A 12,822-nucleotide genomic window follows, 5' to 3' on the forward strand; every position below is an offset into this window, starting at 1 on the left:
TCGAAACGTTCAAAATGATACCTACTTCTGTATGGCGTTTGATATTCTTATTACGTATCACGTAATTTGTTTTGCACCAAATCACTAATTCTTTCACCCCTCCTGTTTTCCATGCTAGTTTTTACATCAGTGGTTCCCAAACTTTGTTTGCTCGCGGCACACTAAAAAAATCTTAACTATTTCGCGGCACACTTTTAACAGAATAACAATAGAGCAATTTTACAATCACCCTTAGCAAACGACAAACGTCATGTAAATGTCTCAAAATTACTAATTTGTAATAGATAATGCGTATTTAAGCATAAAATGCTTGCGTGTGCCTATTGGGAATACAAACCCTTCCTTACTACGAAATTACAAAAATTTTCGCGGCACACTTGACGTTCTCTCGAGCAGTGTTGTAAACAAGTCGTTTTGAAATAACATAAAAAAAGTCATCGTAAAAATAGTCAAAGTCATTCGTAAAATCAAGTCATTCGTAAAATAACTTAAGTCCAAGTCAAGTCTTTTTAAATAAATAACAAGTTAAGTCCCAGTACAAGGCATCGGTTGCCCAAGTCAAGTCCCAGTCAAGTCATAATTAGAGCAAGTCAACTTCAAGTCCAGCGCTTGTCAAAAAAATAAAACTTTAAATTATGAAAACTGGCAAACTATCCGATTATTATGAGTAACTCAAGTCAAAAATAACATAAAAGCAGCATATTACAAGCAAATTCTTTAAAGTGCAAAGATTGGGCTAAATAACACAATTTTATAATTAATTGCTTAATTAAAACAATTTATTTTAACCCAAGTCATTTGTCCAAATGACTTAAGTCAAGTAAAGTCATTTAAAAACAGTGACTTAAGTGCACTTAAGTCAAGTCAGTGACTTAAGTCATTACAACACTGCTCTCGAGACACACTATAGTGTGCTGTGACACACAGTTTAAGAATCACTGGTTTACATATAAAATTTTCTCGCATTCCCAGGCGCTCCAGGTCGACATGGAGGCCACCGAACCGACCCTTCAAAGCATGAACGACAACAACGGTCAACTGAAAGAGCTGGTCGAAAAATTCCAGGAGCAGGACTCGAAGCCGAAGCTCAACGAAGAAATCGCTCTTCACTCGCCCGTGCGTTCACCCGACCTTGAGGTGTACTCGGATACTGTTGAGGATATCACCGAAAGGTGGAAGGTCTGCAAGAGCAGCATCAACGTCAGGTTGGAGTTGATAAAATAATGATATTACTATTATTTTTTTGTTAATATCAGGATCTGGATCTATCGACATTTCTAGTTGTTGATCTTTTTTCCATTTCGTAAGATTCAAGCAAAACCACAAAGGTTGTAAAAAAGACCAAAAACAACTTTATTCAACAAGAGCGGAATACTATATAGTTACGCAAAACGCGTAGTTCTGCTAAGATTCTGCAAAAACAACCAAGTTATATAATATGCTTCAGGCATTGCGGTTCCTTTTATTATAATTGTTCTTTATTTTGCAATTTTCACTTCACTATTGGTTTACAACTGGACTTAACTGTATTTGTTATTCTGTCCTTGGCTTTTTAGACTTGTGGATAGTTTTAGTTATATTTTGGTGTTTCATTGTTTTTGCAGAATCTTAGCAGAACTGAGGACGCGTTTTGCGTAACTATATAGTATTCTGCTTTTGTCGTATAATGTTTTTTTTGATATTTTTTACAACCTTTGTGGTTTTGCTTGGATCCAACGACAGGTTTGTTAGGCTTTGGGACCCAGGATTTTCAACTCTTGGTAGTTTAGTCGTTTTGAACTAAAGGATCACCTTGTTTTTATCGCCCGTTTACCTTATTTAACTAAAGTCTTCTTAAGTGTGCCTTTTGAAAAATAATTGATAAGCATTTCCAATGAGCATTGCAGTCAGGCATGCAAGAGTCCAATGCACACCTATTATAACACAGAAATATTATTGTATTTACCTATTATATACCATGTTTTGATGGCAATTGTCAAATTATGATGTTATTGATTTGTTGAAAGTGAGCCGCTATTTTTTTTTAAATTTGTAGTTTGCGCACACTGAAAAAATCGAATAACCCTTCTGGATTAGTCACTTTGTTCTATAACTAACTCAACACTATAGGACTTTTATCTCTTTCAACTCATTTTTTTTAGCAATGCAAACATCGTAGCATAGAACTAAATGATGATAAGACGTGTAATCAAATAAAACAAAAAACAGTCGAGTAGGGAGCATTATGTGAAAGCTTTCAATAAATCTTTGTTTTTTAACACTTCGGATGCATTGTTAACTTATTTGGTATGGACTTTAATGTTGTCTTTGTGGTCTTAATTCCAATAACAACTGTTTTGGCAAACTCGGACCTGTCAGCAAATGACCCAAAAGTTTATCATATATTTGGACAATGACTAAATAGATTAATGCCACGTTTTCTTACGAATTTTGTTTTGCAGATTGGAAAACATCAACAAGAATCTGCCTAAAGCGCATAAAGGTGAGTTTGATTTCCTTAAAAGCAAGTTATTTATATTTGCAATCATAGCTCAGAAAGTACTTTAAAAACCTGACAAATGGCACTGGATTCCAATACAATTTGTCATATATATAGTGCCACCTGATCACCCTATAATCTGAAAATCAAAATTATTTAACGAAACTCGAAAATCCTAATCGCTTGAGTTAAAAACTATCACTTTTGTCTTGATAAGAAATGCGTTAAATTTTATTTACAGCAAGTAAAGGTAAAATAATTTCATAAATGTTCATGTCATTAGAGTGTTATTCGAACGTCAAATAGTATAACGTAGATCGTTTTATTTATGATGTTAAACCATTTTTGTCTAAATCGGAAATTCTTTTAGGGCTTTATATTGCGAGTTGCCAACCCCAACTATAATATTATTACACTTCTAATTTATATATTTGGAACGCAGTTGCTTCGGACGCCGAAAAGACCAAGTCTTTCATCGAGAGATTGAGGGAACTTCTGGCCAAGATGAAAGAACTTGAGAAGACACAAGAAAACGAGGAACTGAGGAATATGCACGGGAAGTCGAACGAACACCTCAAGCACAAGCTGAATGATCAGCAGGTTGGTGAAACATCTAGCAATGCTTCACATAGATGATTTCCTAAACCGATACTCACTTATCGTTGGTTTTTGTAAATTCTGAACTGGCGATACCAGTATGCGAAATATTTATTCATTATCACAAAAATATGATCCTATCGAACAATCACCTCAAACACAAGTTTAACTATTAGTAAGTTGATAAAACATCTAGCTATACTTCACATAGATGATTTTATACACAATCTTATATTTTTTAATTTAATATTTTACTTTTTAATTACTATCATTGGTACTTTTACATGTTTGCTTTTTGTACAGAAACTGGCAATGCTTTATAGGAGAAATATATATTTCTGTAAATTTTAAGAAGCGATTTTATGTTTTATCTGTTTTTATAAACAGCTTAAGATCATCTGCTACGAAAACAAGAATCTTTCTTTTACATTTTTTTTTCTGCGGGAGATTCCTTACTTCCCAAAGTATTCAGCTTACTTAACATAGTGTTTTCCGAAACCTATTCTGTTGTACCGACGCGACCTGGTTTAGCAGACCTGTTTTTTAAACGACTAGCAGGTTGGCCAAACATGACACAATGAACTAACAAACACAGGTTTAACTGAGGCATGCACCATAGGTCGAGCAAATCGACGTCAATTTTTATGATAATATTAGACTGTTCATGAAAACTGGTATAAAACATAACAAATTTATTTCCTGAAATTTTACAGAAGTATATATTTCGCCGTATGAATGGAATAATCAATTTCTCAATTCGAATGATTCATCATTTTTTTACTTATACCGATATACATTGAAGTGGCAGTGTTGTAATGACTGAAGTCAATGACTTGACTTAAGTGCACTTAAGTCACTGTTTTTAAATGACTTGACTTGATTTAAGTCTTTTGAAAAAATGACTTGGGTTAAAATAAATTGTTTTAATTAAGCAATTATTTATAAAACTGCGTTATTTAGCCCAACCTTTGCATATAAAAGAATTTGCTTGTTACATGCTTCCTTTATGTTATTTTTGACTTGAGTTGCACATTATAATCGGAGGAGTTTGCCAGTTTTCATAATTTAAAGTTTTATTTTTTTGACAAGGGCTGGACTTGAAGTTGACTTGCTCTAAATATTACTTGACTTGGGCAACCGATGACTTGACGGGGACTTGACTTGTTATTTATTCAAAAAGACTTGACTTGAAACTTAAAAGTTATTTTACGAATGACTTGACTGGGACTTAAGTCATTTCAAAATGACTTGTTTACAACACTGCGAAGTGGAATGTCAACCGATACAATCAATAAATCCATAAATTAATCTATCTCTAATGAGTAATTTTGATCTACAATATTTTATGTATGCCTATATTTTCAATCGAATTCCGATATTTTCATTCGCATTTAACCCTACATTTTCATACAGATAATAAAGACATCCTGTATAGATAATTAGAAAACATAATTAAGTGCACGGAGGGCTTCCGTTTAGTTGCTATGCCTGGTAACAAACAGCATGCTTAATTGTTTATTGTTCCTAGGTTGCTTGCGATCAGAGTGAAGTGCTTAAGCACGAGTACGACACTTTACAAGCCGAGGTAGTCGAGTTCATCAACAACGAGACGACAGGAGATAGCGACGAGCTAAGGGAGGCACTGCACAGGGTGCAAGACACCTGGAACGCCATATGGGTGGTAGTGCACGTGCACATGGAAAAGTGAGTTTTTGTTGTTGTTGTTGTTGTTGTTGTTGTTGTACAGGCGATATTTTGGATATGTACATCTTTTAACATAAATATTTATGAAAAGCATTTCTGTTATTTATCTACATGATTAAACCATGCTTCCTTTTAAACTTAAATGTATGTCACTTGTTTTCAACTAAAATACTTTTGTATGAGATCGATGTATATGGGCTTTATTATTTATTCTACGTTTAACTAAAATTAAAAAAAGCTATTTTCTACTTGGAGTAAAAGCAGCCTTGACTATATGTTCAATAATTACCTATTTCGAAATTGATTAAAAGTCATTATTTAATTTGTAAAAAAATTAAATGTTAAGAAAATGCACCCCTCGGAAGTACGTTATAAAACATTCAAACTTTCCTATTTAGGTTGAAAGGCGTGATCCACGTGATCAAAAATAAAAAAATAAAAAAATTTAAAATTAAAAAAAAGGCTGAAATCCACCCCCTGAACCCCTAAAACCCTAAAAACTTTCTCTTATAGGTTGAAGGGCGTGGTCCACGTGCAGATGACACGTGATCAATGTCAGCAGATTGTAGACGAGTTTGAAAAAACACTGAAGGAATGCGAAGGACAACTGGACAACATTGCAGAGATGGACGCCGCTCTACAGAAACTACAGGTTAGGAAAAAAAAATAAGTTTAAATAACAGGTCTTAAAAAAAGACTTAGTGGTATAAAAATTGCCAATTTTTTTTAAACTAGAATAACTAAACGCGTTTTTAACACAAATTTACTTATTTTCGAACAATGTAAGGCTTTCGTCAGGAATTTATATATTTTGAACAAATTCAAAAAAACGTATTTCAAGAAAAACATTTACATATTTTTTTGGTCAAAATAAAAAAAACAACACTTTATTACACAAAAATCCCTTTTTTTATCCAGAACTTGATCCCAGTTGCTGAGAAATACGATAGCAACTTCCAAGTGATGGGGAAGAACCTTTCCTCCACCAAGGACGTCGTGGATCAGCTTCCAGAGGACTGGAGGTGCCAGGAGGACATGAAAAGTTTCTCCTCCGAGGTGGAGCAGCTGGAGAGGGAGTGGGAGGATGTTAAGGAGCGCTTGCAGCAAACTAGGAGCAAGTTGAGCGAAGAAATATTGCAACTGAAGAAAGGTGAGGGGCTATAAACTTAACCATTATTAAAAGTCTTAAAATAAGTTTCAATTTGCCTGTGACAAAATCAAAAAAAAAATTGACAAATAATATTTGCTTTTGACAAAAAATCAAATAACATTTTGATATGTGTGGTTTAAAGTATCACTTAAAAGCTGAAGAAAAGTAAGCGGTTTTAAATTTAACTATTATTATTTGTAATATAAATATCAAAGCAGATGTTGAAAAATCGAAAACGTTTAAAATGCTACCTACTTCTGTATGGGCTTTGATATTCTTATTACGTCTAACTATAGTCTAACTATATAAGATATTGCAACTAAAGAAAGGTGAGGGGTTTTAAACTTAACCATTAATAAATCTAATTTGTAATAAGAATATCAAAGCCCATACTGAAGTAGGTATCATTTTAGGTATCATTTTTTTTCTTTATTTATTTTCAACATCTAAAATTTGTCAGGCCATATTGATATTAATTAGCTGACCTTTTCTCTTCACATTATTAACCTAGCTCAGTACTATTCTAATGATTTCAAACACGTTATTTTGGCTGCGGCACCAAAAAGTAGTGATTTCCCGTAGTCAGTTATTCTCCTTAAATTGTCTTGTTAACAATTTTGTAGAAGTTTAAAAAGCTGCTGAAAACTTAAAAAAATACCTGTTTTTTTATTTGTTTATATGACTCTTGCAAATTTCATATATATATGCGTCCTACTATTTGACACAAAAAATGGCTCTTAGATTGTTAATTTTCGTAATTCTGCTACTGTATAAATGACTTTTTAATTGTTAATTTCCTTATTTTGACTACTGTACCTAATGAAATAGCTTTTAAAACGTTGGCTTTTCTTAATTTTGCTACTACACTTCAGCCAACTCGACTGCTAACGACTTGAACGAGTTGTACGTGCGAGTAGCAGCATTCAACAACCAACTCAAGCTGATCAACGAGACGCAGAACTCGAAGATTCTGATGCCGCTATCTCATGAACCAACCAGCCTAGAGAAGTGCCTTGCCCAGCAACTGGTAGGTCCCTTGAATATGCAGAGTAAACTATTTTTTTTGTAAATTTTATAATTAACTTTATTAACTTTTTTACCAACTGTTTTTCGTTAACTTTGTTATTCAACTTTTTTCGGCGATTTTTTTTCTCATTTTTTTAGGTAAACTTTTTAAGTAAACTTTTAGCCATATTTTTCTTTTAACATTTTTTAGCTACATTCAACCAACTTGTTCATCAAATCTTTTTAAAAAAATTTAATCAATTTTATTACCAACTTTCTTGCCAACATATTTTTTCACGTACTTTTTCACCAATTTTTACCAACTTTTTTACCGATTTTTTGACCAATTTTTTTGCCAACTTTTTAAATAACTTTTTAACCCACTTTTTTAACAACTTTTTTACCAACCTTTTTTACCAATTTTTTTAACCTTAACTTTTAGGCCGAGGTGGAGAAGGTCCACCTGCTCTCAGCCGACTACTACACACTATCGGCCGAATGCAGCGAATGTAGAACAGAGACCAAGGACAAAAGCAACCCTGTCGTTGCTGTTGCGTTCGGCAAGTTGTGCGCCGAGGAAGACTTCATGCACGAAATATGGCTGAGCCTTAACGATAAGGCGGAGATGTTCAAAAACAAGTACTTTTTTACATACTTTTTTAATGCAATTTTACAGGTTAATATAGTCTGAGCAACCTTAATAAAATACGCACTACTGGTTTAGACTTCGAACATGATTTATTTCGACGTTAAACATTTATAATTGGGTTTTAAAAAAGTGCGTTTGGGTTTACATTTCAACTAAACAGCAAACTAAAAAATAAATTTACAAGCAGAAAATAAAGTTATCGTTATTTTAAGACAGATATTGATCAAACATTTCTAATTTTTTATTGTTGTATATAAAATATAGGCTTGTGCTGCTGGAATACAAATTACTTGTTGAAAGAAATACTTTTTAAATAGAGTTGCTCAACTATGACCCACCACCCATAAAATTGATACTTTGTAAAGTAAAAACACTTAATTTGTTTGAAACTGAGAGATATTGGATTACCTTTGCTCAAACTCCTAAATTATTGTTTGTATTTTTTAAGCAGTCTTAAATGTAATTTCAAAGACCTTACGACCGTTAACGATTCCTTTTGGCACTATTTTCTTCTTATTTTAACGTTGCTGTTTTAAAGTGTAATTTAGATTTCAGACTGTTATATTTCTACGCAGATTGGCCCGCTTACTTGCTGCCGTGAGCGACCTGAACAAATTCTCGAAGACGACCGGTGGATTCGAAGATGCATTAAGCAACTTCACAAACGTTGATGGAATTGACAAATTAAAGCAGCATAAGCAGCTGCTAACGGTGAGACTTAGTGGTTTACGAGCTGTTAAATCTAAGTATTTTATCGGTAAACACTAGGGTGCTTCTCAGGTCAGTGCCTGATTTTTGTTTGTAGTGGGTGAAATCTTACAGTAACTTTTTCACTAAAATTTCAAAAAAACCTATCAATTTTACATATAACATTTTTTACACTTAAAAAAAAACAAAACGCAAAGTATAAGCGAATAAAAAAACAACATGTGTGTTTGCTCTAGGTGCTCCGGTTTATACCAATTTTAAGTCAATGTTGTGCGAAAAATTTCACCCCTGAAAATTATTTTTAAAAACCCCTGTTTTTTAAGCAGCAATACCCACTATATATGTGGCGTTTTCTAAAAAACTGGGTTTTTTAAGCAGCAATGAACCACCGTCCACCATATATGTTCTATTTTCTAAAAAAACTTTTTTTTCAAGTAGCAATAAACTATAAATGTTTTATCTAATAAAAAATAAAAAAAACTGAACGTTTCGCCTCATGTTTTCAGGAGTTATCGAGTAATGTACCCGAAAACGACTCAAATGACTCAGACGCGCGTAAGTGCGTTGATGAGTTGGCAGAGGCGAGTAGCGAACTCGCAAACTCGGCGGGCGGAGGCGACCAAGTGGACGGATTCGAGTCGGAGTTGGACTCGGACGCTGCGAAATGCAACGACGACTTTTTGGACGTTCACGAAAGGTGGCTGAAGGTGAAAGCGCAACTCAACAACCAGATCAACTCTTGCAGTGAAGCTATAAGAGATAAAGAGAAGGGTAAGTTAGTTAAAGATGTTTAAAAAAATAAAAAAAAAAAGTTTGTTTTTATATCGTGATTAAGGCAAAAAAAAATTTAAATCTTATGAGACTGTTTTTTTGTTTCGAAAAAATTGACCTCTTGGTCAATTTGAAACTTAAATTTGTCTTTTCTAAAGTACCAGCTGATTAGCAGCGTTTAATTAAAACAAGTTACCGCATTAGAACCACCTAACCTAAAAGCTATAAGGGAAAAATAAAAAGGTGAGTTATTAAACAATTTGTTTGTTTTTTGTAAAGTTCGTGATTTAAGATAAATACTTTAAAAGCAAATATGCGGAGGCTGCTTTTTCCGCTTAATTTTTTTTAATTTGAAATTGTATTTTAATTTAAAACCATGTACAGTACAGTGTGAAAAGCATTAAATTTTTTTTTTCTGAATTTTTTTAATTTAAAACCTAAATTTGTCTTCCAACGTAGCAGCTGATATAATAAGAACAATTTACAACATTACCTAAATAAATAAATGTATTTTCAATACACGTGTTAAAGAATAGTTTATTCCTATTAAACAAAATCATTTTTAATCAATTTTGGTTGTATCTAATTAAAAGTAAAGAATAGGATAATTAAAAAAAAAACTTTCTGTCGACCGTTCCTAATAAAAAGTTAAATCATCTTCTCGTAGATCTCGAGACCGAAGAGCTTCTCTCTTCTTTGTTGGAGGAGCTCAAGTCCCTCCTGGACGAACTTAAGAAGATCGAGAGTTCGCAGACAGTTCGTGCCGACATCATGCTTCCAAGCGATCCGGCAGCTCTAGAGAAGACCTTCCAACAGCAGAAGGTGAAATTTGTTGTTGTTTGAATGTATTTCGATTGTGATGTCACATAAAAGGGGATATGAATAGCTGACTGTTAACCAATACGTCTAACAACATAATATGACATTTGTTGTCGTTTGACTATGGTGCCATTGTGATGTCGCTGTAGCTTTGTTTGTGACTGGGCTCGCTTGGAGCCTCGCAATAGCAAGTGAAGTTGTGTTGTGATTTGAATGAGATTAATTTTTTTGATTTAGCCATCATTATATTTTGATATTGTTACTGCTTAGTTGAAACTTCTTAACTGTTAAAAAAGAAATTTTGTTGTGGTTTAAATACATTTTTAATTGTAATGTCACTTTGGCATAATTGTGATTTGACTCTGTTACTTGAGCTACAAATAACAGAACGTGGATTGAGCCTAAATGACAAGTGACACACTTATCTGCTGATATTCTGCTCCTATACTAAAATAGAATTTGAGCGATTTCACTGTAACATACTTTGTGATTGGCCATCTTGTCATATTTCTCTGGTGTTAATTATCTCAAAACACCAAAGAAACCAATTTTTTTTAATCATTTTTTTGTACTCACGGTTATGGTAACAAAAGTTTTTTTTTGCTGATGTGCGATTTCTGAAAACGGGTCTAATGAAACACCAGGTCCGAAGGGATTATACACAAACACTACTAACCCAACAAAACAATTTTGGATTAACTAAATGACACTAAGAAAAAAAAAAAACTATAAAAGGGCGTATCTTTGTGGAATCCAAAACCTTTGGCAGCAGTTTTCTGATCGAATTAATGAACTGACGATTCCAGTATACGTGAAATATATATTCCTTTAAAAATGTCTGATCCTGGTTTCACTCTGGGTTTTAAACTTCGAGGTTTATTGTTAACGATCTAAAACGTTTTCCATCAAAACCTTTATTTCTCTCAGAACCTTAAATCGTTTATTGATGATTCATTGATGCCTCGTTACGTGGAGACGGTGACCCGATGTGCGGATGCACTGAGCGGAATCCAGCATCCCACATCCACTGCTCCCATCCTGCATCAGCACTTGGAGGCGCTCAAGAGCAAGTGGCAGCTGGTGAACGACCTCGTCGACACGTACCTTGTCAAGTGAGTAAAGTTTTTGACTGAATTGTGGATAAAATTACTTTGGATTCGTTCGATTTTTGGGTCGTTGGACGTAACACGGCATTGTTCTTATAAAATATGTAGATTTTATGTGAGCTAGTCCAAGTCTTAAGGCCTGCGAAAATATGTCGAGACATAATAACAAAAAACGCTGCTTGAATCCAGTTTCACTGGGTGAGATCCCGAATCCAGCAATAACTGGATTTTGCGTCGTGGTACGACGGCTGCATAATTGATAGTGACTAAATGTTTTTTTAAAAATCAGTAAAAATCAGGGTTGCCACAAATTCTCTACATCTTTAAATGTCGTTGAATTGATTTGCATATTAAAAATAAAAAGCAGGTTTTTTTAAGTATTGTCTTCGAATTTTTGTAGTTCAACTTAAGTTATGTGCTTAGAGAAAGTTCCGTTAAAAACAAAATTAAAAACTAATTAATTGCGTTGACCATAACATTTATACTGTTTTGTTTTCAAATTACGTTCAAAAACCGTCTAGTGATCGAATTTTCGAACCTGAAAACCTACAAATCTTCTTTGAAAAATTTTTTGAAAGTCTTTTATAAAATTGTGTGTCAACTCTGAAAAGTTGTGCTTGGCTTAGGTTCGAACTCACAACCTCTAAACTTTACTATTGATTTTTAAAGCTCGAACCGTTTATTATTTACCCAGATTGCAGAACATCGAGCACCTTGTACTTTGTCTTTCGCGAGCCCAACCCCTGATAAAGACATACAGTGGGCGGGTGGCCGATGCTAGGGTGAGCACTGACGGATTCGTCGAACCCCAAGTTCTACAGCAAGCCTGCGATAAACTAGAAGTAAGCTGTTCTTCATAATTTTTTTTTGTCTAAATAACGGCTGAATTGATTTGGTTAAAATGTGTATATCACCAAATACCTGTTGGAACATTTTTATCTCTTGTCTTTTTGAGCTGTTGTTATCTTTTTGTAAGAAAATTGGAAAAATGTCTATAAATTGCTTCAAAAAATTCTCCTTTACCAGTTATTTTCATTGCATTTTTTGTTACGTCATAATTCTTGCAATGCAATAAATGTTATTAGTTTAAGAAATATTTAGAAATCCGAATCATATCATGATTTTGTCCGAATTCTGTTTTATAAAAAAATAACCTTCATATAATGCGCCTAGTTTTGTAAGCAAACAAACTCATTTGATTTACACAGTTTTTAACTTTTTCTAATTTATTTATATTAACGCCAAACCATTTATAAATAAGTTTATGCGAAGCGTTCCATTTATGTCAAAAATCACCGAATCCTAGATTTAATAAAACCTTTTTTAATTTTTCAGCAAATCAAATCGGACGCCGCCGAAGAACAGCCAAAGATCGATGACGTCAAATCAGCGATGGACAGCTGTCAATCAAACATCGCCGAGCCGTGTTCAGACCAGGATGTGACCTTCTACGTGACTGTGTGCGATAAACTGTACGAGGACTGGGACGCAATCTTCAAGAACCTCCAGGAACTTCTGGAAGCATTGAGGAACGCACTCCCACAAGCAGAGAAGGGTAAGAGAGTTTTTTAAAGCTATTTCCGGGAATTTTAAATTTAAATGGGGGGGGGGGGGGGTAATTAGGTGGCATTATATAACGACAAATGACAAGCTTTCGCACAACCATACTTTATCAGGTCAGAATAGAAATAAAAACAATTTAAATGTAAGAAGTAAAAGCACAAGTGCAAGTAAAAGACTTCTAGGGATGTCCTATGTAAGTGACCAAAAAAAAACGTTTTTCGCTCATTTTAGGAATAGAAGACCTTGCTTTGCGTTATGTATTATTCTATTT

At 33.8% G+C, this 12,822-nt stretch overlaps 1 protein-coding gene across 1 annotated transcript in view; it reads left to right on the forward strand.

Moving 5' to 3' along the window:
* The window catches only part of LOC146146720 (uncharacterized), a 73,488-nt gene that overhangs the window by 25,047 nt on the left and 35,619 nt on the right, over nucleotides 1-12,822 (forward strand). The window contains exons 26-39 of the mRNA XM_083386983.1: nucleotides 973-1,205; nucleotides 2,442-2,482; nucleotides 2,922-3,079; nucleotides 4,605-4,780; nucleotides 5,294-5,432; nucleotides 5,699-5,930; nucleotides 6,803-6,957; nucleotides 7,378-7,574; nucleotides 8,160-8,295; nucleotides 8,799-9,063; nucleotides 9,731-9,885; nucleotides 10,810-10,994; nucleotides 11,683-11,830; nucleotides 12,324-12,543. Coding sequence (XP_083243109.1) covers nucleotides 973-1,205; nucleotides 2,442-2,482; nucleotides 2,922-3,079; nucleotides 4,605-4,780; nucleotides 5,294-5,432; nucleotides 5,699-5,930; nucleotides 6,803-6,957; nucleotides 7,378-7,574; nucleotides 8,160-8,295; nucleotides 8,799-9,063; nucleotides 9,731-9,885; nucleotides 10,810-10,994; nucleotides 11,683-11,830; nucleotides 12,324-12,543 — 2,440 coding nt within the window. The remainder of the gene's footprint in view (nucleotides 1-972; nucleotides 1,206-2,441; nucleotides 2,483-2,921; nucleotides 3,080-4,604; nucleotides 4,781-5,293; nucleotides 5,433-5,698; nucleotides 5,931-6,802; nucleotides 6,958-7,377; nucleotides 7,575-8,159; nucleotides 8,296-8,798; nucleotides 9,064-9,730; nucleotides 9,886-10,809; nucleotides 10,995-11,682; nucleotides 11,831-12,323; nucleotides 12,544-12,822) is intronic.

This window comes from Ascidiella aspersa, chromosome 4, assembly GCF_963924565.1.
Source record: "Ascidiella aspersa chromosome 4, kaAscAspe10.2, whole genome shotgun sequence".
Classification (NCBI taxonomy): Eukaryota; Metazoa; Chordata; class Ascidiacea; order Phlebobranchia; family Ascidiidae; genus Ascidiella; species Ascidiella aspersa.